The 24,476-nt window shown below is 51.1% G+C and overlaps 11 protein-coding genes across 11 annotated transcripts; 8 read left to right on the forward strand and 3 right to left on the reverse strand.

The window, feature by feature from the left end:
- Positions 1 to 471: 471 nt before the first annotated feature.
- On the reverse strand, positions 472 to 1,721 carry N7484_007670 (exosome non-catalytic core subunit RRP4; the record flags this gene model as incomplete). The annotated part of the gene is made up of 2 exons (XM_057118057.1): positions 472 to 1,408; positions 1,513 to 1,721. 2 exons carry the CDS (start codon positions 1,719 to 1,721, stop codon positions 472 to 474), a joined length of 1,146 nt encoding a protein of 381 aa, XP_056971092.1.
- A 483-nt stretch (positions 1,722 to 2,204) lies between these two features.
- N7484_007671 (uncharacterized protein) lies at positions 2,205 to 3,311 on the reverse strand (the record flags this gene model as incomplete). The annotated part of the gene is made up of 2 exons (XM_057118058.1): positions 2,205 to 2,991; positions 3,043 to 3,311. The coding sequence occupies 2 exons, from the start codon at positions 3,309 to 3,311 to the stop codon at positions 2,205 to 2,207; spliced, it is 1,056 nt and encodes a 351-aa protein (XP_056971093.1).
- A 237-nt stretch (positions 3,312 to 3,548) lies between these two features.
- On the forward strand, positions 3,549 to 4,640 carry N7484_007672 (putative RNA binding protein Rnp24; the record flags this gene model as incomplete). The annotated part of the gene is made up of 1 exon (XM_057118059.1): positions 3,549 to 4,640. One exon carries the CDS (start codon positions 3,549 to 3,551, stop codon positions 4,638 to 4,640), a length of 1,092 nt encoding a protein of 363 aa, XP_056971094.1.
- Positions 4,641 to 5,767: 1,127 nt separating this feature from the next.
- Positions 5,768 to 7,815, forward strand: N7484_007673 (uncharacterized protein; the record flags this gene model as incomplete). The annotated part of the gene is made up of 2 exons (XM_057118060.1): positions 5,768 to 6,387; positions 6,444 to 7,815. 2 exons carry the CDS (start codon positions 5,768 to 5,770, stop codon positions 7,813 to 7,815), a joined length of 1,992 nt encoding a protein of 663 aa, XP_056971095.1.
- Positions 7,816 to 8,610: 795 nt separating this feature from the next.
- Positions 8,611 to 11,325, forward strand: N7484_007674 (ZZ type zinc finger domain protein; the record flags this gene model as incomplete). The annotated part of the gene is made up of 4 exons (XM_057118061.1): positions 8,611 to 8,742; positions 8,925 to 9,768; positions 9,826 to 10,037; positions 10,099 to 11,325. 4 exons carry the CDS (start codon positions 8,611 to 8,613, stop codon positions 11,323 to 11,325), a joined length of 2,415 nt encoding a protein of 804 aa, XP_056971096.1.
- Positions 11,326 to 11,749: 424 nt separating this feature from the next.
- N7484_007675 (serum paraoxonase/arylesterase family protein) lies at positions 11,750 to 13,070 on the forward strand (the record flags this gene model as incomplete). Its single annotated transcript, XM_057118062.1, has 3 exons — positions 11,750 to 12,067; positions 12,130 to 12,898; positions 12,958 to 13,070. 3 exons carry the CDS (start codon positions 11,750 to 11,752, stop codon positions 13,068 to 13,070), a joined length of 1,200 nt encoding a protein of 399 aa, XP_056971097.1.
- Positions 13,071 to 13,294: 224 nt separating this feature from the next.
- Positions 13,295 to 14,419, forward strand: N7484_007676 (uncharacterized protein; the record flags this gene model as incomplete). Its single annotated transcript, XM_057118063.1, has 1 exon — positions 13,295 to 14,419. The coding sequence occupies one exon, from the start codon at positions 13,295 to 13,297 to the stop codon at positions 14,417 to 14,419; it is 1,125 nt and encodes a 374-aa protein (XP_056971098.1).
- Positions 14,420 to 14,694: 275 nt separating this feature from the next.
- lreA (uncharacterized protein) lies at positions 14,695 to 17,556 on the reverse strand (the record flags this gene model as incomplete). Its single annotated transcript, XM_057118064.1, has 4 exons — positions 14,695 to 16,151; positions 16,204 to 16,642; positions 16,692 to 16,783; positions 16,842 to 17,556. The coding sequence occupies 4 exons, from the start codon at positions 17,554 to 17,556 to the stop codon at positions 14,695 to 14,697; spliced, it is 2,703 nt and encodes a 900-aa protein (XP_056971099.1).
- Positions 17,557 to 18,405: 849 nt separating this feature from the next.
- On the forward strand, positions 18,406 to 19,509 carry N7484_007678 (putative RAS small monomeric GTPase; the record flags this gene model as incomplete). The annotated part of the gene is made up of 3 exons (XM_057118065.1): positions 18,406 to 18,451; positions 18,782 to 19,213; positions 19,268 to 19,509. 3 exons carry the CDS (start codon positions 18,406 to 18,408, stop codon positions 19,507 to 19,509), a joined length of 720 nt encoding a protein of 239 aa, XP_056971100.1.
- Positions 19,510 to 21,001: 1,492 nt separating this feature from the next.
- On the forward strand, positions 21,002 to 22,001 carry N7484_007679 (Zn(II)2Cys6 transcription factor domain-containing protein; the record flags this gene model as incomplete). The annotated part of the gene is made up of 3 exons (XM_057118066.1): positions 21,002 to 21,106; positions 21,156 to 21,253; positions 21,320 to 22,001. 3 exons carry the CDS (start codon positions 21,002 to 21,004, stop codon positions 21,999 to 22,001), a joined length of 885 nt encoding a protein of 294 aa, XP_056971101.1.
- Positions 22,002 to 23,270: 1,269 nt separating this feature from the next.
- Positions 23,271 to 24,312, forward strand: N7484_007680 (uncharacterized protein; the record flags this gene model as incomplete). The annotated part of the gene is made up of 2 exons (XM_057118067.1): positions 23,271 to 23,764; positions 23,814 to 24,312. The coding sequence occupies 2 exons, from the start codon at positions 23,271 to 23,273 to the stop codon at positions 24,310 to 24,312; spliced, it is 993 nt and encodes a 330-aa protein (XP_056971102.1).
- Positions 24,313 to 24,476: the final 164 nt, after the last annotated feature.

A 24,476-nucleotide genomic window follows, 5' to 3' on the forward strand; every position in this document is an offset into this window, starting at 1 on the left:
TCTATTCCCCCCTCGTTCCTCCCATTTTGGCCTTGTGTTCTTTTCTTCACTTTTAATTATGCATCTTTTCGGATCTTTGGAAGAAGTAAAAGAGTAAAAAGCATAGATCTAAGTGACTCCCTTCATCTATAGAAGCGGCTTGGCCGGTCTAACTCCATTCTGGATTGTATTGATTATAATTGAACAGATTTCTCCTATATGCTTGTTTCATTGTCTTAGTACTATTCACCTTTAACTACGGGGTACGTAGTAGTCATTCATCAACTCCAAGTGGGCCAGAACTGGTGCTTTCTTACCAAATTGCCCAATTTTCGTGGGCTGGGGGTATATCCTAGGAAGATCATACATTTACAATTTGACCAGAGAATAAGATATCATAGATAATGGGGGGATCCATTCTTGCACGGGGTATCACCGGTCCGCCCTATATCGTACATTGGAATCATCTATCCAGTTAAAGCAGAACATGACCTAATTCCCATGCACCACCAACTCTAGAATCCGCCGAGCCTTGGAGCCCTCAAGATACTCTCGGCCTTCACTGTACTCATCCTCATCATCATCACCAACCTCCAAATCAACTTGCTGACTAGCTTCGTAGGCCTGTCTGACAGTGTCCTCATCCACGCGTACACCACCTTGCACCAGCACCTGGATACTCTGTGCCAAACGGGCAATCTCCCGCCGAGTCTGAGGAGGGATCTCATCATTCTGACTGGAGTAGATCGAACTGGACACCATCTCCTCCATGCGGCTGATCGCAACGTTTTCTGAAGCTGATGTGGTCGCAGCAGCACCGTCCGCGTGCTTCGCAATATAGATATAGCCATTGACACCAAGATAAACATCCACCTCACCGCCACCATTGTGTGTTTCCAGCGTCCATACCTGTCGTCGTGACCGTACGACTCCACCGGTACCAGTGGCATCTCCCGGAACCGCCAAAGACCCAACGCCACCCTTCACACTAGAGCTATTGGCCCCACTGCCTCCGGTTCCAGTGACAGCTAAGAAAACACCATTTCGCAGCTTTCCATATTTCAAAGACCGTGTGTGCAATGATGCTGCGCCATCCTGGTGCACGCTCTGCACCTCAGCTACTACCAAGTCGCCCTCGCAGAAGAAAGTTCGGATCTGAAGCTCGTCGGCGCTTGTTCGTCGTCGCAGGATACCACCGGGCAAGTTGATTGCGGAGAGAGGAAGTTGTGCAAGGAGGGGGGCGGCGACGTCGACCTTCCAACGTCGTGATTGGACCTCGACAATACGGCCAACGACTAGATCACCGATTTCGGGTGTGTATCGGGCTCGCAGTGGGTGGACTGAGAGCAATTTGTTGGTTTTTTGAACGGTGCCGGCGACAGTGGCAACAATGGATGTAGAAAGAGGGTTTGTAAAAGTACCATGACCTCTGTGGAGACGAACAGATTAACTCGAGTCCCGAATAAATTGATGTTGAATACCCCGCGCTCTCTTGTGCTTTGCGCGGGGCCGAGGGCGTATTTGGGAACTCACCTCATCCATTGGGGGTCATCAGTGACAACTTCACCAGGTGTCACGATTCCTTTGCCGTTCTTCTTACTACCCAGGTGGGCCCGCTTGTTTGATCGAGAAACGCCGCTCATTTCAATATCAGAGTCGGAATTGTCGGACATGGACTCGTCAGATCCTGATTGATAGGGACCAAGGTCCTCCACGACGGGAGGTAAAATCGTAATAGCCATATTGTGAGGTTGAGAGATCGATCAGAGTTGATGGCGGTGATATTTGTTGGAGAATGAAGCTCCGAGATGCAGCACGGTCTGAGACTTTTTGGTCCACGTGACCGGCTCCACTTGATCTCCGGGCTCCACTTTATCGCTATCAGCTAGTGCCAACTACGGAGAGATGCTCGACATTACTATGTACTCTCAAGGTTGAAGGCGAATTGATGGGGAAGGAAAAACAAATGAAATTGATTTGACAATGGAAAAGGATTGCATTGAGTGATACGATGGGTATGCCTCTATTATGGCACGTTCAAAAGCAACAAGGGTTTCATATAAGAGTATAATAGCCAGGAAATTTGCATCAAAATGTTGCCGACCTGGCGCTCCCACAGTCACAGCCATATCTTCGGAAATAATGTTTATGGGGTACAGCAAACCACACAAATTCGATAGTAATACATTGAGAAGAAAAGAAAACAGTGTCGAGTTACTCCCTCCTCAGGCTTTCTTGGTGCCTTTAGGAGTCGAGTCATCCTTCTTCTTTTTGGATCGATTGTTCCCGCCCTTGGGCCGGTATCCGGTATCCTCGTCACGCTTACGTTTTCCCTTCGGGGTCGGTTCCACGTCCATTCCGTCTTCATCAATAGTTTCCTCCTCCTTGCGCTGGGCAGGAGCCCGTTTCGATGCTCGGGCATTGGAAGGTCGTGATGCAGACTTCTCGGAGGCTACCTCGTGATCCTGCAATGTTTGGGGTTGATTGCGTCGCAGCCAATTGAAGACCGAGGCTGGATTCCGCATTGCAGCCTCTTTCTCCCGTTCGGCAAATGTTGGCGCGTCTGGGATACGCGCTAATTGCAGTAAAGCTGCCTCATCTCCAAGCTTCGCGTCCAGCGCGAGATAATGTTCGGTTTCATGCTCTGGGGTAAAATACCCGAGTTTGCGATCTATCGAGCCGGTGTCTTTGGCACCATCCCCTGGCAATGTGGCTCCGGTGTGTGGCACTTTGGTCAGGTCGCTGTACTGTAAAGCCGGGGCAAACTCCTTGTTTCGCTTGATACTTTCTTCCACTTGGCGGTAAGCGCTGGGAGAAAAATTTCCACTGGCGAGTCCAGCTTTGGCTTCTTTCAAAGCTGTTCGCGCAAGGGTCGCATCGTTGACTAGGGGTGTGATTTCTTGCTCCGGGGTTGGAAGGAAAGGAGTGTCACTAGGTAGGTTCAGGCCATATCGCATGGAGGGGGAAACATGAACACTTTCGTTGAGCTCTATCAGGACCTCAAGTAGTTGACTAGTGATAAATTAGAGGTATTTCTACCACAGAGGTCCTTAGAGCACATACTCGTTCTGTTCTTGAATTCGCTTGGACAAGTCCTCGATCCGGAGCTCTTCGCGGATCAAATTCTCATTTTCTCGAATTCCCAACTCAAACTTCTGTTTTATTTTCGCATATTTTTTCCTAGAATGACCATTAGCCATTGTCTCTTTTGTCAACTTGCGCGGGTTGTCGTACTTAAAGGACCGCACCGACTGTTTTGCCGGGGCTGGGGCTTGGACCAGAGCATCGGGAATTGTGTCAGACACTCCGAGCTCTTTGATCTCCTGTGCCATGATGAGATGACGGGATGGTAAAGATGGATGGAATAGATGGGATGGATGGAAGGAAGGGACAAGGGTTATGAAAGAGGTCGCCCGGCGCGTGCCAAGCTCGGGCTGCGCGAAGGGCGGATCTGGCCCGCCGTAAAATTTTCATTAGCGTCGAATGTGAATCTGGAGAAATTTATCTTCTTCGAAATTCAATCTTTAACTTCCCAGGAATTTTCCAGGAGCAGTTACACTGTCGGCACTATGTCTGAATCACCCCCACCCGATGTTGCCCACAAGAAGCGCAAGCTGCAGGAAGGCCCCGAAATCGAGATTGATGTCTCTGCACCGGAGCCGCAGTCCAAGAAAGCCCTGCGCAAGGCGAAAAAGCAGAAGTCAGAGCCTTCCACAGAAGACTCTGAGAAGAAAAAGCCCCAGGCTACTAAGCCAGCAGCCGAGGAGGCTCCAGCTAAACGCTCTGACTATGGAGTTTGGATCGGCAACCTGGCTTTCTCTGTGACAAGAGATGACCTTCGCAACTTCTTTACCAGCAATTGTTCTTTTACCGACGCTACGATCACAAGAATTCACATGCCCAAGGGACAAGAAAAATTCGGAAAGGTCCAGAACAAGGGCTTTGCCTATGTGGACTTCTCTACCCCGAAGGCCCTCGAGGAGGCATTGGCTTTGAGTGAGCAGCTTGTGACAGGCCGTCGAGTGTTGATCAAAAACGCAAAGAGCTTCGAGGGTCGGCCCGAGAAGTCTCGCGACCAGGAAGCTGCAACCATCAAGCCCGGTCACCCTCCGTCCCGTCGTATCTTCGTCGGAAACCTGGGATTCGATGTCACTAAGGAAATCATGGAGGGTCATTTCAGCCAATGCGGAGCGCTGGCTAATGTGCATCTTGCAACTTTCCAAGACACAGGAAAATGCAAGGGATATGGCTGGGTGGAGTTTGAGGATCTTGCCTCGGCGGAAGCAGCGGTGAGAGGCTTCATGATGGTTGGTGAGGATGACGAGAATTCATCCGACAGCTCCGATTCTGAATCTGAGAAGCCCAAGAAAAAGCCCAAGAAGAGCTTCAAGCGCAAGGTGTGGGTGAATATGCTTCTGGGTCGCCGCATGAAGCTGGAGTTTGCGGAAGATGCTACCACTCGCTACAAGAAACGCTTTGGTAAGGATGGCGAGGGTCGGAAGAATGAGTCGGAATCTAGCGAGACAAATGGCTCGGAGCGACCTCGATCCCACAAGCCGAAACGACCGGAAATTGACGACTCTCGATACTCCAAAGAGACCGTGCAGCGGCTCAGTGGTGCCATTGTTGAGTCTCAAGGTTCGAAAATCACGTTCGACTAAAATTGTGGACTCTGGTGTTTTTGTCGCTTCAACACATGCATCTCTTCTGATTGGGCTTCAATATTTTTTCCCCTGTCTATGTTTTGGTGGGTTTAATGCAGCCAATCCACAGGCGTTTTTGGGCAATACTTGGGCCGCCATTTTGTAATGATCTCCTCTGTGAGCTGCAATGGTATTGACGTGGCCATGAACTGAGGCGGCCCGTTTAAGGGGAAATCCGGATCTGTTCTGGCTTCACTGGGGCTTCGCAGCTCCATAACTGGGTAGATTTTGTTCTACGTTCAACCCACTATGTGGTATTTTCGTGCCTGTAAAGAAAATGTTTATGTTTATATAAACAAATACTGATGTGATTTATGCCTAGGAGAGAATTCAGCTTGAAATAAAGGTCTTTGCCCAAGCGTAAATAGTACTTTCGAGGTCCGTGGTGATAGTCTAGTGCGGGTTGGGTGTTATCAATCAAGGGTGGTCGCATGCACCCAGTAACCGACGCTCCCTGCATCCCTATTGCAGGGTGACCAGCATGGGCATATCACCCGGAACTGCATACACTGGTACAACCTAGAGCCGATAATCCACAAATCCAGGGCTCTATCCTATGTACACTCCGAAACCTGAAACTTGATAGTTATCATTATTTAAGTATTTGCAAATTTAACTCTAGTTAGTTGACTAGTTAACTAAGTTAAGTTAGTCAGAGATAGAGATCACGTAATCAAAGGTCAACAATCTAGACGCTGGCAGAATTCATTCACCGCCCCACTAGACCCGATCGGGGGTGACGTCTCTTTGCGATGTCATGCTTGTTGCGGTTGAGAATATCATGCTCTTCGCTGCTCTTCTATATCTTCCCCTTGCCCCTTGCTCTTTTTTTCCTTCTTCATTCTCCATCACCTTGTCTAAGCCAAGTTGCTTCATTTTTCTCTTTCTTTCTTCGCATTCTTTCATGTTTTCTTAGCACTTGCTTGTTCTTTTTGGAATTTACCTTGTTTCCACGCCCGCCTGCCTCATCCACCCAGTCCGCCTCCCATCGCCACCTTGAACTGGCTTCAACTAGCGAAAACCTTTATATCTCCCAAGTCGATTTTATCGGATCTTTCAAATTCCTGCCGTTCACCAAACACTCCATGGCTCCCCAGCGACGTCATATCGGGGCAAGCCGCAGACGGCGCAGAGATGACGATGGGGAAGACGAGGGCTCTCTTGCGGGCGACCTTGAAGATGACTCTCTGAGCGAGGGTTCAGCTCATAGTCACCATGAAGATGAGGATGCGGATGTGGAGGGCAGTGAGACCGAAGACGAGGCGTCGACAGGAATGGGAACAGGCAAGGTGAATGGTGGAAAAACGAACGGACGAGAACCACGACATAACTCTGCATCACCCACCAAGCCGGGGCTCAAAACAACAGTGTCCGATACTGAAGCGATGCTGAACGGGTTGAAGATTTCCGATGACTCAGAGGAAGTCCAGTCTCATCAGATGAACGAAGATCGAGAGCTCCAGACCGGCCGAACACCGTCAGCCCCTCCTACCGAACCCAAGCGTGAAACACTGCCTGCTCGAAAGCGTCGGGATCATGATAAGTACGTCAAGGAAAGGGACCAGAACCCGGCCTTTGTTCCCACACGAGGCAGCTTTTTTCTGCACGACAAGAGATCGACAGAGTTGGGGCCCAACAACCATCGTTCCTCCAACAAGGGCAAGTCTCGGCCGTACGGTCTCATTGTTGATGGCAATACTCAAAGGTATACTTTGATCCGTTACACGGATTATTGCATCTTGCTAACCTGTACATCTTTAGGGACTCTTCGAAGGCCGATGCGAGTGGCGGGCAGTGGGCTCACGATCTCCATGACACTGTAGCTGGAGATGAGCTGCCGCCGCCCAAACAATCAGTCCCCTCTGCTACACGTCAGCCTGCTCCAACTGTTCCCACTGCTCCTAGATCCTCTCCTCCGAATCGAACATTTTCAAGCACTACGTTGCTGGGAAATGTACCGGTCGTGGTCTATCTGCCGGGAATGGCCCAGCCGCAGTCAACAACCATGGCTAAGAAACAGCACACTCGTCTGCCTCAACATCGCCCTCCCTTGCGCCGTGACAAGCCGGTGCGAATCTCCCTCCCCGCTCAAGCTCCCCGCTACATATTTCCATCAACCGAACGTTCATTTATCTTCATTCCTCGCGCGATGCGCCCGAACCAGCACACATACCGTGGCCGTGGCCGAGGTGGTGGTTTCTACCCACGACGCCCAAGTTTCTACTCCAATTATGCTCCTAGCATTCCTCCGAGCCGCCGGGCTTCGCTTGGCATGTCTTCCCAGGATGGCTATCCCTCACCTGCCGGGTCAACCTACTCGCGCCCGATTATGATGCCACCTGATGCCAGCAAGCCTATTGTTCGCCTACCACCTCCACCGCGCCCAATCGTCCCAATCGCCTTTCCCCCGGCGCCTAATGGGATGCCTACAGGTGCCCCAGGGCCCATGCCTCCCATGCCACTTCCACATCCAGCCTACCGTGAAAGTCAGCGCGCTCCAATTCCCATGCACCAACCTCGTCCAAAGAAGACGGTGTCTGTGGCAGATATTGAAAGCCCTGATAATTTCCCATTTAATCCCCCCCAGCCTCAGCATGAACAGCCATTCCATCATCAGGTCCCAGTCCCCGTCAATGGTCAGGACGTGGTCGCTCGTGGCCCGCCTAGCCAATCGTCTGCTACTCCGCTCTCTCAGATCCCCGAGAGGGCAATCCACGCACCGGCATTTCAGCCCTACCCCTCATATCCACAACCCGGATTTTATCCGAGTTACTACCCTGGCGGAATGTACTATCCTAGCTCTGGCCCGGAATTCCCTGCCTATAATGGGCCGATGGGACCTGGTGCATCTGTACCAAATTTCCCACCGGGCCAACAATCTATGCCTCACCAAGTCCCAGGATCATCTCGTGAGCAACCATCTCAACCGGGAACGGTCGCCCATGAGTCTGGCGGCACTGTTTATTTCTATGATGCAAACCAGATGTACCCCACCTCCAACTATGGGGCGCCGGGATCTGGCCCCGGATCCGGGGGCGTGGTGGGGATGGGAGGCATGATGACGCCGCCCGGCACGGGCTACTACTTCCCCCAACCGCCGCCGGGCGCTGGAGGGCTATATTACAGCCAGTGATTGTGTCCTTTTCTTTTCTTTACTTTTTTCTTTTACTCTATTTTTCCCTCTTCATTTTCATGACCTCATTCCTTTTTATTTCATTTTGCCAAGTCCCCTAATTCTCACGGGGACCTTTTTATTCTTGGACTACTACTTTCTTTTGGACTATGCCTTTGCCTCATTTGGCTCAGCTGTTAGACTTGGATTTGGCTGCATTTGAGCGTTTCACCCATGATCCCCGCAGGGCGACAACATACTTTTGATCACTTTGCATGATCTAGGCCCCCCCTTTTTTTGCATGACCTCATGGTTCTCTTCTGGTTTTCCGCTTAACGGGGTTACGAAATACCACCAAAAGTACCTAACTTGATTCTTGCCAACGTAAATGTTATCTCAGAAGTCACTAGGGAGTCGCTTTTCTTGGTGAATTGTATGTTCTTGTACATATAATGTACCCATCCCCCGCTTACTCTGTACTTCCATGTACCAACTACGTATATCTACTTGCAAAGTGCCCGGCCTCATTACCTAATCGTACACCGCCCACGACACCAGCTGACCCAGTGACCCCGATTTCCGTACAACGATTGCTGTCCAGGCTTCTTTGCTTTCCTATTTCTTTCCCCTCTTCATCATTTCTGTATACAACTCTATCATCCGTCGTCGTTTCTTTCACTTCTGTATCTCCAAACTTTAGTACTGGGCTCCTTCAAACCCTTCCCTTCTCTCTCTCCTAGTACACCCGTCTTATCTCTCTAGCTTTCTTCTCTCCATACTTCTTCTATCATCCGCTTTCCCCCGGTAGTCTACATCATGGCTACCCCGGCCCTTCCATCACATCCAGGCCCAGATCACCTCGTTACTGTCAAAGTGCTCTTTAACGACAGCAACCGTCGCTTCAAGCTTCCGTTGAGAGATCTTCGGGCTCAAGTGTTCCCGCAGAAGGTAAGAGTGTCTCCACTCTAGCTCCGACCGGACATCCAGTCCGCCCACATCTCTTATCGTGATAACGATCAATACCATTCTTGTGCTGGATTGCCAAGATTGATCATCATTCTTATCCGAAAATGAAACATCAAAACACCCTAACTTGGTTACTTGTTGACTGACAAATGCGTTGGGTTTAGCTCCGCACTTTGCTCGGCGTTCCGGCGGATGTCAACGTCATCCTTGAACGCTATTCCGACAGCGCCGGTTGTTACATTCACTTAGACAGCGACAACCAAGGGGTCTACAAACAACTTTACCGAGCAGGCAAAGCCAAATCCAAGCTTCGCATTAAGGCTAGCACAGTCGATTCATCGGCCCCTGCGCCTACGGAGAGCTCGGCTGAGCTCGTGAATCAGAACCCAACCCCTCCGAGACATAGCTACCTGGACACTGTCTTAAGTTCCCCCATTCCTGTAGGTTCCACTGAGACTCTTCCTGCCAACACTGCTTCATCTCCTGCTCCTACTGCTGCCTTCGGTGAGTCACTGTCGACTGGAGTGTACGGAATAAAGGAGCTTGCGAATACAAGCGAGCCTCACTACCGCAATTTCGAAATGGAGAACGACACACTTCGCTTCCCAGTTATCTCTCACAATTCCCCTAGTGGGATGTTCTGCATTGATTGCAACAACTGCGGTCGCTCAATTGCAAATGAGCACTTTCACTGTGGTATCTGCGAGAACGGCGATTACGACCTGTGCCCCGCATGTGTCACGAACGGTGCTTTGTGCCGTGGAGAAGGCCACTGGCTTATTAAGCGCTCGGTCGAAAATGGCATCGTGACCAACAGTACTACCGAAACCATTCCGCCTCACCCAGCACAGGTCCAAGCGACCAAGCCCCTATCCTCTCGGCCAGCACAAGAGCCAATCGCCGAGACAGTGGCTCCCGTTCCTGCCCCAGCCCCTACGCCTGCTTATGTGTCTCACAAGGAAGTGCCCGCTCAAGAGGAGAAGCCTATGTGCAACGGATGTTGTCGTGGTATGTTGCTTTCTAGTCCAATAACAGTGTATTACAATCGCTAAATGCCCTGAACAGAGACTGATGAGAGCAACTTGGTGCGCTGCAATGAATGCGAAGATTACGATCTGTGTCTCCGTTGCCTTCTGAGGAACAAGCATGGTCATCACCCTGCTCATTCATTTTCGCTTGGATCGGATCGCAACTTCTGCTTGAAGAACTTGATCTTGTCTCGCTGTCTCCCTGGTCGTCAGTTCCAGCATGCAGCTATCTGTGATGGCTGTGAGAAGGTAATGATTGTCCACCTTTCCTTCATATGGCTTAAAAGTAGCATTACTAACGTGGACCTAGAACATTGTTGGCACCCGCCACAAGTGTCTTGATTGCCCTGATTGGGACTACTGTCCGGACTGCATCGTAAATGCTTCCCAGAGTCATCCCAGGCACCGATTTGCCCCAGTCTATGAAGCCCTCGCCGAGCAGCAGGCTCATGATTGGGAGATCCATTATGGCATCTTCTGTGATGGACCTCTGTGCAAAGACAAGCCCGCCCAGAGCTATATCAATGGAATTCGCTACAAGTGTGCCGTCTGCGATGACATTGATTTCTGCGCCAACTGCGAGGCTCTTCCAACCCACACCCACAACCGAACCCACCCATTGGTGAAGTTCAGGACTCCTGTTCGCACAGTGACTGTAAGCACTGTCACTGACGACCGCACCTTGGGCGACCAAGCTGCTGCTCCTGCTGCTCCTGTGTACTCTCCTGCCCAGTCTCAGATCTCCCATTGTACCTTCGAAACTTCTGAAGAGAAGGAGCCAGTTGTAGAGCAGGCGCCCGTGGAGGTTGATGCGACCAAGCCTGAGCCCCCCTGCTCCGGCGAATTGGCTGACTTCCAGGCTTATTTCATGCGCGATACCATCGCTGATGGTACCAAATTGCCTCCTGACACGTGCTTCCGTCAGACATGGACCCTTTACAACCCCGGACCCAACGCTTGGCCGGTGGGTAGTGACGTTCGCTTCTCTGGTGGAGATGCCATGTTCAACGTTGACTCTGACCACCCGTCGGGCGTTGAATCCATCCACTTGGCAATGAAGAGCAACAGTCTGATTACCCCTGTGGAGCCTGGTAGTACTGCTGACTTTACTGTGAACCTCCGGAGCTCACAGCGCGAAGGCACTGCCATCTCATACTGGCGTCTCAAGCTGCCCAACGGTACTCCCATCGGCCACCGTCTCTGGTGCGACATTCAAGTCCAGGCTACTGCTGAACCTTTCATGGCCGGGCCTGTGGAATCTCACATTTCCACCGACGACACCGAGATCACCGGCAGCCGTATGATCTTCCCCAAGTTGGAGAAGGAGTCTCCTGAGACCAGCACTCATGAAGCTGTAAATGCCGTTCGCCCTCCCCCTACTATTTCGACGGCTTCAGAAGGAGATATTCTCGAAGATGTGGAGAGCCTCACTCTGGACGGGACCGACACTGACGCGGGTTTCCTGACCGACGAGGAGTACGATGTTCTCGATGCTAGCGACCAGGAGTTCCTGGAGGCGAAGCAGTCTCTACGGTAGACCAGGTCACTGCCATGATGACATGAAGGGGATGCGAATGGGAATTGTGAATGGGAAAGCGAGTGGAAATGGGAATTTGCACAATGGTATATCTTTTTTTTTTTTCGGACTAACTTGCCCAACGGTCACTTCCGCCATGACCTCGATAATGATTTCTTCTACATCCTATGGATTTGACATTGATGTTTCCAGCACTGATTTAATCAGAAAACTCCTGGACGTCCAAAAAACAATCATTATTGCTTAGGATAGTCAATTGCATTTGCTTTATATATTATCGCACGTAGATTTGTTCCAATCCGGTCCTCTCTGGTACCCACCCGGCTATGACGATCTTGAGTGGGGAAAGATATGAGAAACCACATATCCGAGGTTGTTCCCTCCTTCCTCCCTTGTTTCGAATCTCACAACATCCCATGTCACCATGGGGGCTTTTCGTTCCTTGTTTGGCCTTGGCTTGGTGGCGGGCTTGCTAGCGTTTTGGCTTCCTGTGATTGTCCATTTTGTAAAAATTGGTGGTGTATTTGAAACTCCAACACCGACGATTCTAGGAGAAGGTCAAGGTCCTATCCGCATTGAGGATACCATCCATTGCGAGGACGTGCACCACTACCGCCCGGCCAACTTGTTGTTTACCGCGTGCGAAGATACCAAAGACACTCGTTTTGACTGGTTCCCGGGCCTAGGCCATCTGACGCCTCATCCACCAGCCCGTGGATCGATTCATGTGATTGACCCAAAAGTGAGTTAATTTGTATGATGCGAGTTGGATTCAGATGATTGACAGGACTTTTCTTATTATAGACATTCAAGTCCAAGAGGCTGGCTTTTACGAACTTCAAGGGCTCATTCGTGACCCATGGAATCGACGTCATTGAGGATCCCACGCAAGAGGACGCGGTGTATATCTTTGCCGTTAACCACTTGCCTAACCCCGAATATTTTGAGTCAAATGAAACTTCAGGAGAGATCTTCAAGGCACGGTCTCAGATTGAGCTGTTCCGCCACGTCTTGCAGTCGAATTCGGTGCAGCATGTCCGTTCCATTCTCCACCCGCTCGTTAGCACCCCCAATGACATCCACGCCGTCAGCCCGGACTCGTTCTACGTGACTAATGATCACTTCTACCGAGATGGCACCATGCGTCTTATTGAGGATGTCTATCCGCGCGCTAAGTGGTCGTCCATCATCCACGTCCAGCTGACCGATCTGGCAACGAGCGATGCGACAGCCGGCATTGAGGCCTCAATTGCTCATACTGGTCTCTGGAACAACAATGGCCTCGGTCATGGTCGCACTAAGAACGAAGTGGTTATCTCCAGTGCTATGGGCGGCGAGCTCTATCTGGCTGATCGGCACGCGACCAACAACACACTTTCCGTGCACACTACCATCCCTTTTAGCACAGTAACGGATAACCCTAGCTATTATGCTGATCCTTACCGAACTGTCTCAAATGATGCAAGTGGCTTTGTGGTCGCTGGTATCTCACAGCACCTCAAGCTGGCCAAAACTGCAAAAGACCCGAATGGCCTTGACCCAGTGCAGGTCTGGTACGCCCGCCCTCAGGCAGGTTCGAGTAAATGGGAAAAAAAATCCTTTTTGAGGATGACGGCTCGCGAATTCGCACAGGCAGTGCATCTGTTTTGGTCCCAATTGAGCCCGAGAATGGCAAGAAGATGGCCTGGTTGTTCGTGACTGGATTTTTGTCGGAGTCCATGGTGGCTGTACAAGTTGAGCTGTAACGACTGATGAAGCTTTTCAAGTGTGGTCAATACCATATATCTATCTGTATTCATCCTTTCTGCGTATGGATATGGTGTTCCTACATTCATCAATTTACATCGTACCTCGGTTCGTATAGTTCTGTGTATGCCTCAGGTGTCCATAATTTCCAGTTTCATTGTTTCATCTCCGCGTCACACGATAACGCCAACATCACTCGACCATTTCACCATCTCAATCGACCATGTCATCTCTCGCCCGAGGCACCTGTATCCTCCGGTTGTCATGTCGACCTCCATATCACGCAGTTCTTCTCCGCCAATCTCACAAACTCTTCTCAACGACCTCCGCACCCCTACAAGCGCAACCTAGCGATAAGAACTCCCCAAACACAGTAGTCGCACCAGAAGCACACGAGATCAACGCACCACTTAGCACCCTTCCCGCCGATCTCGCCCTTCCAGAGACCCTCCCTCCAACCGCCGCAGTCCCAGCAAAGCTGCAGCGCTTCATCGCCATCGGCCGCGCATACCTCACCTTCTACAAAACAGGCCTGAAGAACGTCTTTCGGAATTACCGTGCCTCGCTCCCATTAAGAAGAGAATTAGGTCTACCCGCCTATCTGCCGACGTCTCCACCGCGCAAGGTCCCAAACCCCATCAATCCCACCACGTCTGAAAAGACATCGAATGCTGGCCCTGCACCGTCGAGGAATACATATGATCTTCGCAGTCTGGGGCTGGGGAGAGGCCAGTTCCAGCTCGTGAGGCGTTCGGCGAGGGATGTTCAGCGTATGATTCCATTTACTTTGATTTTGATGATTTGCGGCGAGTTCACGCCGCTGATTATTCCTATCTTTGGGTCGGCGATTACGCCGGCTACATGTCGGGTTCCGGGGCAGATTACGAAAGACCGGGAGAGGGCTTCGAAACGGAAGGCGTTGGCTCTGCAGGCGTACACAGGTGCGAACCCGGAATCAAAGCCAATAAGTGATGTCGAGTCATTCAAGCTCTTGATCCAGCTGGCCAGTCCGGCTTGGGTTGAGACTGCCAACGCTGCGTCTGTGCTGCAGGCATGTGCCGTCTTTGGGCTTGTTAAAAAACATGATCGGTTCGCTGGGACGGCGCTAGCTGGCTTGGTTTATCGGCGTCGATTATTGCAGTACCTCGAGTATCTTGCTATCGATGATGCGATGATCCGGGGCGGTGGAGGAGTTGAGAAGCTGAGCTATGCCGAGGTGCGGATAGCGTTAGATGAACGTGGTGCCGGGGATGTGGACGACGCTATTCGTCGCGATTGCTCAGCGGAAGAAGTGGAATCGGTCGAAAGAAGCTGGTTGAACAAGTGGTTGACATCGAGGGAGGCATAGCATCTTTGCATGAACTAGAACTAGAACTAGATTTTGGTGGGTCTGCTTTGTACAGTAGACTGACCCTGTATTATATAGACTATTGATTATGAGATGAATCAATTTTGGGCATAAAGACGTCAAGCTGAATAGATGCCAATCTGGATAACAGATCATATACAATATCAAATTGATGCAAACCAAACCTCGAATTAGGGGGTATAACCAAACCAACAAATCAGCGTACCAAACGCTCCAAAGTATCCGCCATTTTTCATCATCAAGCTCAAATTTCCTCAGACCGCACCAAACTTCAGTTCTAGAGCCGAGGACGATGCTTGAGGTGGATTCTGACTGCGCATCTGTTTCGCCCATCGCAAGCCACAGCTGTTACACAGGTCTCGATTCCCGCTCGGACCACGACGCCATTCGGGGGTGTTTTTGGTGTTGCACATTGAACACGATTTCTCCACCGAGATGGCAATCTGCTTCCGCTTTCGCTTTTTGCGTCGGTTCACCAGACGCTGTAGCTCATCGGTTAAAGTTCGATTCTGTTTTTCGAGTTCACGCAATTCAATCTGCCAGCTGGATCCGCGAGTGGGATTCAATTCAATGAACAGGGTGGCAGGTGAATCGGAGGGAGAGAGGCTGCGGTTGCCAGTGGGTAGACCATTCAAGCCGATGAGAGTGGAGAGATCGGGCATACGCTGCCCAAGGGCACCGTACTGGCGAGGAGGGTTAGAGTCAGAGGTGGTGAGGGTGGTACTCTTGCTGGTGCCGGGAATATCGGCCATGGCATCATCCTCGGCGGCAGCTGTGGCAGCAGCAGACGGTGGGAATGCTCGTGCGAATCGTATTTGAGCAACGAGGAATGAGGGTCTGAGGCCGTTCGCAGAGTCACCAGCGTAGAGAGTGGTGTGGGCAGAAAGCGCATGGCCCTTTTTGTGTCGGATTTGGTGTCGGAACGACGGTGGTTCCTTTTTGGTTTTGTCACTGGCATTGTCACTCTCGTGGATGAAACTCGACGCAGCCGCTTCTAGGGCTTCCGAAATGGCGTCGGGACCATCTTCGGGCTCCATAAGATCTTGCAGGCTCTTACCGACCAAGTCATCGGGGGTGCGTCCTAGCACCGGTTTGGACTTGGTTGTCACGAACAAGATGACACCAGACAAGGAAATTTTAGCCCACACGTCATTTTCGGCGAGCGCCGCCGAGGAGCCCAGGCGGGCGATTTGATCCAGCGCATACACCGGTCGTGGACGGCCAGTCATCACGAGATACTTGCGGCCTTGGTTGGGATCAATATGCCAGGCACCATGACTCTCAAACCAAATGTATCCTCGATACTTTTGGCGGATGCGATACACAACGCTAACCGGGGCCGGTGTAGTGCTCGCCCGCAGGTCACGGATCACGGGTCCAATATCGCTAGGATGGCAGACCGTCGACAATGTCTTCCCCACCAGCTCAATGGAATCGTATTCCAGAATCCGCTTGCAGGATGGTGAGAGGTATAGGAACTCGCCATTAAAGGACAACACGTGGATCAGATCATCGGTGTTCTCAACCAAAATGCGATCCAAGTAGTTTCGCGATAGACTCGAGCCAGGGACACCTACGGCATTGAGGATGGCCGTCACTTCGTCATGGCCAAACTGGGTCGCAAGATCAGGTCGCATCCGGTAAATCTCTGGTGATGGTACCATATACTGCGGTAGCTGATCCCGTTGATAGTTGATACTGTAGGTGCCATCTATTTGACGGTCAGTTAGAATGAAGAGAGGAAGCAATTAATGGTCACGTACCAGGGTTTCTCCGCGTGATCGCATCCGGTTTCTCGACCAGATCGACCTGGAAACCAACGTAAAACCGATATTCTTCCGAGTTCCACTGAATGGGAATCATGGTGATAAGGTTCATGAAGGGCTGGCCACCCTTGCGGTAGTTGATGATACTGGCCTGGATCTCACTCCGTTCATCAATAGTTGAACGCAAGCGGTAAACTGTCTGTCCATCAACAAAGGTCCGCTTCATACCAGCCTTCAAACTGCCGTTCGGGTCCTGCAGGAAGCGGCAATTGCGGTCGACAATCTCCTCTTTGGTGTAGCCAGTCAGCCGTTCAAAGGCCTCTGACACATACACAATCGGATGATCTTCCCGTAGAATATCGCAAAGAACAAAGGCACATGACAAATCAACGGCACCAATGTTGATTTTGGGATTCGGACGGACTGCCACTCGGCTCTATTGATGGTCAGACCCGGTCATCTCATTCTTGACCACCAATACTCACCAAAACCCCCAGAACATCAAAGCCACTGCTGGAGTAGATGCCCGTGTGCTCCGTGTGGCCGGCATCAGGAGTACTCAATCCAGGAGACTGGTCTGCAAGCTCAACCCGTCAGTCTGCAGATAAAAAGTCGGGATTCTCTGTATCACTCACCTTTGTGCACTGGCTTCTTGGGTTGTATTGCGAGGGGTTGAAGAGGCCGCAGGGTTGTGGGCGCGTACGGGGGCTGTCGGGCGCGCTCTTGAACGGGTCGGGGTCGGGCCTGAGACTGATCGCTTGCTCGGGAGAAGTCTGAATCTCCAAAGCTCCCTGAAGAGCCAGTGCCAGCACTGTTGTCCGGTTCGGTGCGTGGTGGAGGTAGCCTCGGAGGCTGCTGCTGCTGTTGTTGTGCTTGTGCTTGTGGTTGCGCTTGCGCTTGCAGTGGTGACTGCTGGGGTTGGGGTTGGTGTTGCTGTAGCGGTGGCGGTTGTTGAAGATACTGCGGGTGCGGTGGTAAGGGTTGGAAGGGCGAGAAAGAGGGATGAAGTTGCGGTTGGTCTATCGGCGCGAGGCCCATGGAGGTGGCGGGGTACGTGGTGGGCACGTAGTTGAAGGCGTTGGGATCCATGCCCATCTGCATGGCCGGATTGGTAGCGTCATAAGCCAACATGACATTAGAGAGACGACCTTCCAGGTCCCCCTGTGGTCCTGGACGACCATAGGCATTCAGAGACATATTGGCGTCCTGCGACAACATGTTACCGTAGCCATAGTTCCCCGGTGGGTTAGGAAAGACCATCAAGGGGTCCTGGGGCAAAGACTGCGGGAGGGACACCCCTCCCTCCTGAGAGTCATCACGGGAAGTAAAATCCAAGTTGAACTGATCCATGAGGGAGAACCCTTGAATAAAGAAGGAAGGGCAGTTGGATAGGCCTCGCTCGGCCTTGCATCGAGGACCCAGAAATGCAAAGCTCAGACAGTGATCCAAACTCTCGGGAAAAGAGGGACCAGCGGCTTGGAATCCAGTCACGTTGGACGAGGGACTCCACCTGTCAAAGAGTCATAAAGATCGATCCCGACAAAGACGAGATGGACCTGGGGATCGAAGTTTTTGATTGTCGCTGTTCGTTTCTCAGGGAGATGTAGAAGGGAAAGTGGTGAATCCCCCTTCTCCTCTTTCATTCTCAAAAGTACAAGGCGACTGGACCCACTAAATACGGGGAAGTCAACCTTCGCATTTTGTAGGACAACGACGGTGAAACCAGATCTAGATAATCTGATAACTATAGCACTATATCATGACATCTATTATCGCTTTACCTATGTCTTAATTTGTTTGCTTATTGCTCGTTTGAGACCCTGCTCCCCTGAGAGAATCATCTGGTTTTCCCCCGGAATCCGTGTAAGTAATTGTCGTTACGAGAAAGTAGTGGATCTATCACATTAGCATTGCCGATGACAAGGGGGGAGTGGAAAGTATGAATTCGACTCAGTCGACCGATACCTGAGTCTAGGGGATAGGAAGAACCGGCCAGTAGCTATAAACGAAAACAAAAAGAGTATAGAGGGAGTCTTCAATTCTGAAACGAGTCCCTTATCAACATTGACATCTCTGGTTTCTCCTCCTCTCTGCAACTCTTTCTCCGCCACCAGATCCCGGTCATTACGGTAAGGTAATCTATCAGAAAATCCCTCATATTATCGGTTCTCTGGATAGCAGGCCGTCGTGGTCGACGCGATGGCAGACAACATCTCAGTAACCATCTGCGGCGACGGAGGATGCGGTACGTCCCTATAACCTTTTTTCTTCTCCTGGGACCTGATGTCCTCTGTGATTCGGTGCCATTGCTGTGGGAATTTGCGCGATCGAGATCTGATCAGATCGGGGAATAGGGAAATCGTCCATCACGCTGCGGCTGGTCCGTAGTCAATGGATTCACGAGTAAACATCCCCCCCCCCTGAACGGTGGCACACCAGACCGTGTCGCTAATATACCTTAGATATGACCCAACGATCGGTAGTTACATGGTCTCCCGTCCCTCTTGCGATTCATTCTCGATCGCGTGGTCGCACGGCGCGTCCGACCACGCGATCAGTACTAATGTACGCGCAGAGGATTCATACTCAGTCACCCGCACTGTCGACGGCCTCCCCTACTTCCTGTCCATCACTGACACCGCCGGTCAGGAGGAATACCGCGGACTATGGACCGCCAACACCCTCAAATCCGATGCCTTCCTCTTGGTCTACGACATTACAAACCCCTCCAGTCTGGAAACCTTGGATCATTTCATGGATCTGATCGATATGGAAGCCGAACAGCGTGTGGAGGATAATCAACGATTGCGCAAAGAGCTCGGTCCTACCGCCGGACCGGGGGTGGGCACGCCGCCGCCCGTGAAGATTGTGGCTGGGAACAAATGCGACCTGAAAGACGGGCGCGCCGTCACCTCTCGAGAGGGGCTAGAGTATGCGCGTCGACATGGGTGCGGATTTATGGAAACGAGTGCGCGGGAGATGGTCAACATCGAAGAGACCTTTGCTCGTATGTGAGAAGTGATCAAAAGGAGGGGCGATCGCGTGCTAAAGAAACCTATAGATTTGGTCCGTCGCGTCGTTGAAGCCCGCAGGATCCATTTGCAGGGCCCAGATCGGCCCTCGTCTCGAACTGGTCAGTCCGTTCATACGACTGCATTGCCCCCAACCACGACGGAGGTGACCAAGCGCCCCCGGGCGCGACGATTGTTCGGCATTGGTCAAGGCCGAGAATCTCCCGAGACCGATACGGACGAGACGCAGGGATGTTTATTCCGGCGACTGTGCTGTGTGTGTTGTGGATAATATATATACCCTAATTGGTGTTCCCTGTAAGATGTACGCTACTGTATGTAGGTTCCTGGATAATGTGGCCTCCGATTCGTTCAACCCTAGCTTTCGGATGTGATTTTTTCCCATTTCATGTTATGGAAAAGAAAACGTGGACTGTGCGGTGAGCAAGGCGGAAACAAGCTCCGTGATATCTAGAACAACCCCAAACAGGGCAACCTACGTCATTTGGTTGGAACAGGGAAGTTTTGCGGGACCCAGAGCCAATCAGGACATTTGCCCGTGGACAGGTACCGAGCTACGAACTGTCCCTGGAGTTGTCTCGATCTTTGTCACCTGGGGCAGATCGACATCAAAGAAAAGAAAACCGCACGCGGTCCGCATGCGGCATGCGGAGATCTCAACCCACGACGTGGATCACGGAGCATGGATCAGGGCGCCACTTGGAAGTCTTCATGCTCGTGTTCTAAGTATTATCGTTCTAGACGAACCCCGGTCGGTCGGGTAGAGTTTGAACCCCGATGGTCACGTCATGGACTTGAAGGTTGCATGGAACCACCGTATTCCCAAGCTAATTTATTGGATAGAAAAGGGGACTTCATACTCATGAATCACAGGGCGAGAGGTTGTTCTCGACTGCTCATCAGATCGTGACCGAATTATGATTCAGCGCATAAAACGGATTAATAATTCCCTGGAACGGGGTTAGCGTTCCGTTATACTGGACTCGGCATAGTCTTGCCGGTTATCCAGTATTTTATGCAGTTTTGCTTGGCTGTAGCCCTACACTTTTTGATCTGCTCGAGAATTATTCTTGATTCTGTCTCTCATAGATCAGACCATATACCAGAAGTAGTTGATCCTCCAGGTGATCCATCGGAGACGAAGCGACGGAAGTACAAACTCTCCGGATATACGTCACGAAATGTCTCCGAGGCCGAAGCTCCGTTCCGGGCTAGTGAACTTTGCGAAATGCCGAGTTTCCAGAACTCCACTTGTATACAATTGGGAAAAAAAAAAAAAGAAAATGCAAATTAAAACGGAAAAAAGAAATCAGAAAAAGGAAAATCGAAGGAAAAAAAGAAAACCGGCCCTGTGATCACCACGGTGGACCCAGTATAGACTTCTGATTCGATCCCGATCGAGGACTCCTAGGCATTTCTAAGTAAATTCGATTGCATTTAAATCCCTCTTTACCAAGAACTCAAAAAGGGCCCCATTCCCCCCCCCCTCCTTCCCATCTTTGAATGACTGGTATATGACATTGCAACCGCAAAACCTGTCAACCTTACTTTCCAAAGTCAATTGTGAACGGTACATACTTTCGACATCGTCATTAGATCATTGACTGGTTGACGTCGATCACTTCCCCTCCCGCCGCATTTGGAAGTATAGCTCGCCCAAAAGGATTTCCTTTCCAACGCACCCTCTCGCTTTCTACAACCGAGCTATATTGGTGCTCTTACTCCTTAATACCTCGTCGACTCCCGATTTCCATATATACATCATGGCGGCGCGCCAATCAACACCCAACTCCGATCACTCGCACTCTGACAATGTTCGTAAGCGTGTATGCAAGGCCTGCGATCGGTGTCGCTTGAAGAAATCCAAGGTATGTGATCTCCATGGATGCCTATCCATCCAGCGACTGACCGGTCCAGTGTGATGGATCAAGCCCCTGTTCACGGTGTCGGGCAGACAATGCGGTCTGCGTCTTCGGAGAGCGCAAGAAGGCCCATGATAAAGTGTATCCGAAAGGGTGAGCAATCTCGCCCCAGGATCTACATCAAGTGGACCATTCCTAACTAATTGCGTCCTCCTTTAGATACGTTGAGATGCTCGAACAGCAACAGGCCTGGTTGGTGCACGGACTTCAGGAGCTTTACCGTCGCAGCACTACGGGCGAAGGCTGGCCTGGAGATCGATTGAAGGCCGAGCCCAACGGCCACCCATTGACACACGACCTGCTGACCCGCTTGGGCGCTCTCGATCACACCAAGGGCGAACACTTTGAGGAGAACCCAGAATCCATGCAGCAGGACCTATGGCGCCACGGCATGCAGCGTCAGGAATCATCGGACGGTAGCTCCGAAGCGCAATCCCCGGTCGCCCGCACTCGTTTCTCGTCCGATGCTTTCTCTCAATCCCAATCTCAGACTCAGACTCTGCCCCCAACGCCGCCAACATATCACCAAAGCCCGACCGCTCGCGCCCCGATTAAGCAAGAAGATCCTCTATCTGGAAACCCACCCTATGGCATGTCAATGTCCGGCGTCGTCAACCCCCTCGCGCTGCAGAGTCCACAACAATGGCCCACCAGTGGATTCGGTCCTTTTGACGATATGGAGATGATGTCTTCGGCGGATTACTCGAACTTGTCTTTCGACGAACAGATCCCGTCGCCCATGTTCAATCGTCAGATGCCGATGAACTGTGTCTCTTCAACGGACTATGAGGATTTTAACCAGTTCCTCAACCCAAATCCTACGGAGATCACCTCGATCTAAGGATGATTTCTCTTTCTTCTGATTCACCCTTTTTTTTTTTTTTTTTTTTTTTTATTTAACGCCGTATGACGTGATGCATGTATAACTATACATGTCTTTTTCTACTTCTTTTGACATTCTTTATTGGAGCTATGATCCCTTGGACGAGGGTCCTGTACAGTTGGGTTCGGGTTTAGGCGTTTGGGTTCAAAACGGGTTTCATGGCGTTCTCTGGGCTTTTCTTCTCTCCACAATCCACTTTCTTAGATCTTTGAAAGCAAACCGGATATTCCAACTCACCGACTCCACCTTGACTAAGCATGTCAGCGCGGATATAGGATATACGCCTTATCTCCATCTAATTTCTGATTTCTCATTTCTGCTTTCTTACTCAGAAATACGAAATGCAATTTAAACTTTTTGCGTTGTTTTTTCGTGTCTAGACCTACGCATACTACTTCTCTCTGTTTCTCTTGATCAATAATCCGGTTTACCCTGAGTCAGCGGAAGCATGTGGGTCGATTATTATTTTTTCGCCGACTCCACTTGGTATAGCTGTCGTGCTGTCCAAGACGGGCAATGCCCGAGGTGCCGAGATGCCGATGCGTTTGGGAGGCATTGAAACGAATACGATGACTAACAGGTTTTACGGGATTTTATTTTCCGTTCTAATCTATAACGTCCAACTGGTTTAGGCAACCAGTATGACTGAACATTAATACCACTTTCATATGAACTGCGCCCCAGGGGCACGCAAAAAAGACTTGGCCAAGTCTGGGGTAGAATCCTTCGGCGCTCGGAACCCCGTTTCGTCCGTTTCGAACGTTTCGGATGTCAGGTCGCCGAAGCCCGTGAACTTTGAGACTGCGTACCTTTTCAGAGCTAAGAAAACATAAATCATAAGGGAAAAGAAAAAGAAAATAGGTGAAAACGAAAATTAGGCTTTTTTTTCCAGGTCGCCCGCCCTTGGAGATATTAATGCATTGCATAACCATCAATACAAGGTCCCGGTGGAGTCACGGGGGAACCTAGTTTCCTCTGGCTTGCATGGATACTTAGCTATATAGTTTATTTTGCTTTGACTATAGGACCTCACGTTGACCTTGCCTAAATGCAACCTTTCTTGACATATCTTTGTGGTTCCTATTTAGGCTAAATCCCGGCGAGCTTCAGAGCCATTTAACCCGGTGGGTGATTCTGTCCCATTGCGGGGTTCCAACGTCATGTACTTGGGACCCTGAGATCTCCCACCTTCTTATCCCTACCACCATCAAAAGAGACCAATTCATCATGTCTGTCCCTGAACAAGCTGAATTCACCTTCCTCCCTCTCGGTGCCATTATCCAGGAGTTCCGCGTGGGCGGCAAGAACATCGTCCTGGGCTTCCCCACGCAGGACCACTACATTAAGCACAACACCGCGCATTACGGTGCCACCATTGGTCGTGTTGCCAACCGAATCAAGGATGGCCTCATCAAGAATCTGAATGGTCGTGACTACCAGCTGGCAAAGAATAATGGTCCCAATGCCCTCCACGGCGGCGAGAAGGGCTGGGGAAAGCGCATCTTTGATGGCCCGCTGACCGTCAACCGCAATGGTCGCGACGCCTTGCTCTTCAAGTACCTTTGTAAGGATGGAGAGGAAGGGTACCCCGGTACCGTGGAGGTCCGCGTCTGGTACACGGCTAGCAAGGAGGACAACAAGTCTGTCCTGACGGCCGAGTATGAGGTGGAGTTTGTTGGAGATGAGTGTGAAGAGACGATCGTCAACATCACCAATCACAGGTAGGGTGCCCTCACTGATCCAGAAGGAATCCCAAACTCACGGATATAGCTACTTCAACATTGGTGACCGCGCCACTATTGCCGGCATCACCGCTCAGCTCGAAACGGACAACTATCTGCCCATCGACTCCACCGGGATTCCAGAGGGCGGGGTCGCCAAGTTCCCCCGCGATGTGACCAAGCCCTTCGAGCTCCAGGCCACCGGCTCTCATATCGACGACGTCTTCGTCGTGGAGACGGACCCCTCCAAGATCCCGCTCGATACTCGTGGCCTCCCCGTTCGCCGACTGGCCCAGTTCAGCAGCGCCAGCACCGGGATCCATCTGGAGGTGCACAGCACCGAGCCCGCATTCCAATTCTACACGGGCAAGTACATTAACATTCCCTCCATCGATGGAGCGCCCGCCCACACCGAGGGTGCCGGATTCTGCGTTGAACCTAGTCGCTATGTGAACGCCATCAATGAGCCAGCATGGCGATCCATGGTGTTGCTCAAGAAGGGCCAAATCTTCGGATGTAAGAACGTGTATAAAGCCTGGACTGCGTAGGCCCGAACTTTCACCGAGTTTGGCCCATTTTCGATTCAACGATGTATATATTACCTCTGGTTCTAGATCCGAGGCAAGTGGATCCTTGTTTTTGTCAGCGGGAATGGACCTCGGCCGCAGATATAAGAACCGTGATCCCGAGCCGACAGTTCGAAGCCGATCCG

The sequence above is a fragment of the Penicillium longicatenatum genome, assembly GCF_028827895.1.
Source record: "Penicillium longicatenatum strain IBT 33135 chromosome Unknown contig_4_segment0_segment0, whole genome shotgun sequence".
NCBI lineage: Eukaryota > Fungi > Ascomycota > Eurotiomycetes > Eurotiales > Aspergillaceae > Penicillium > Penicillium longicatenatum.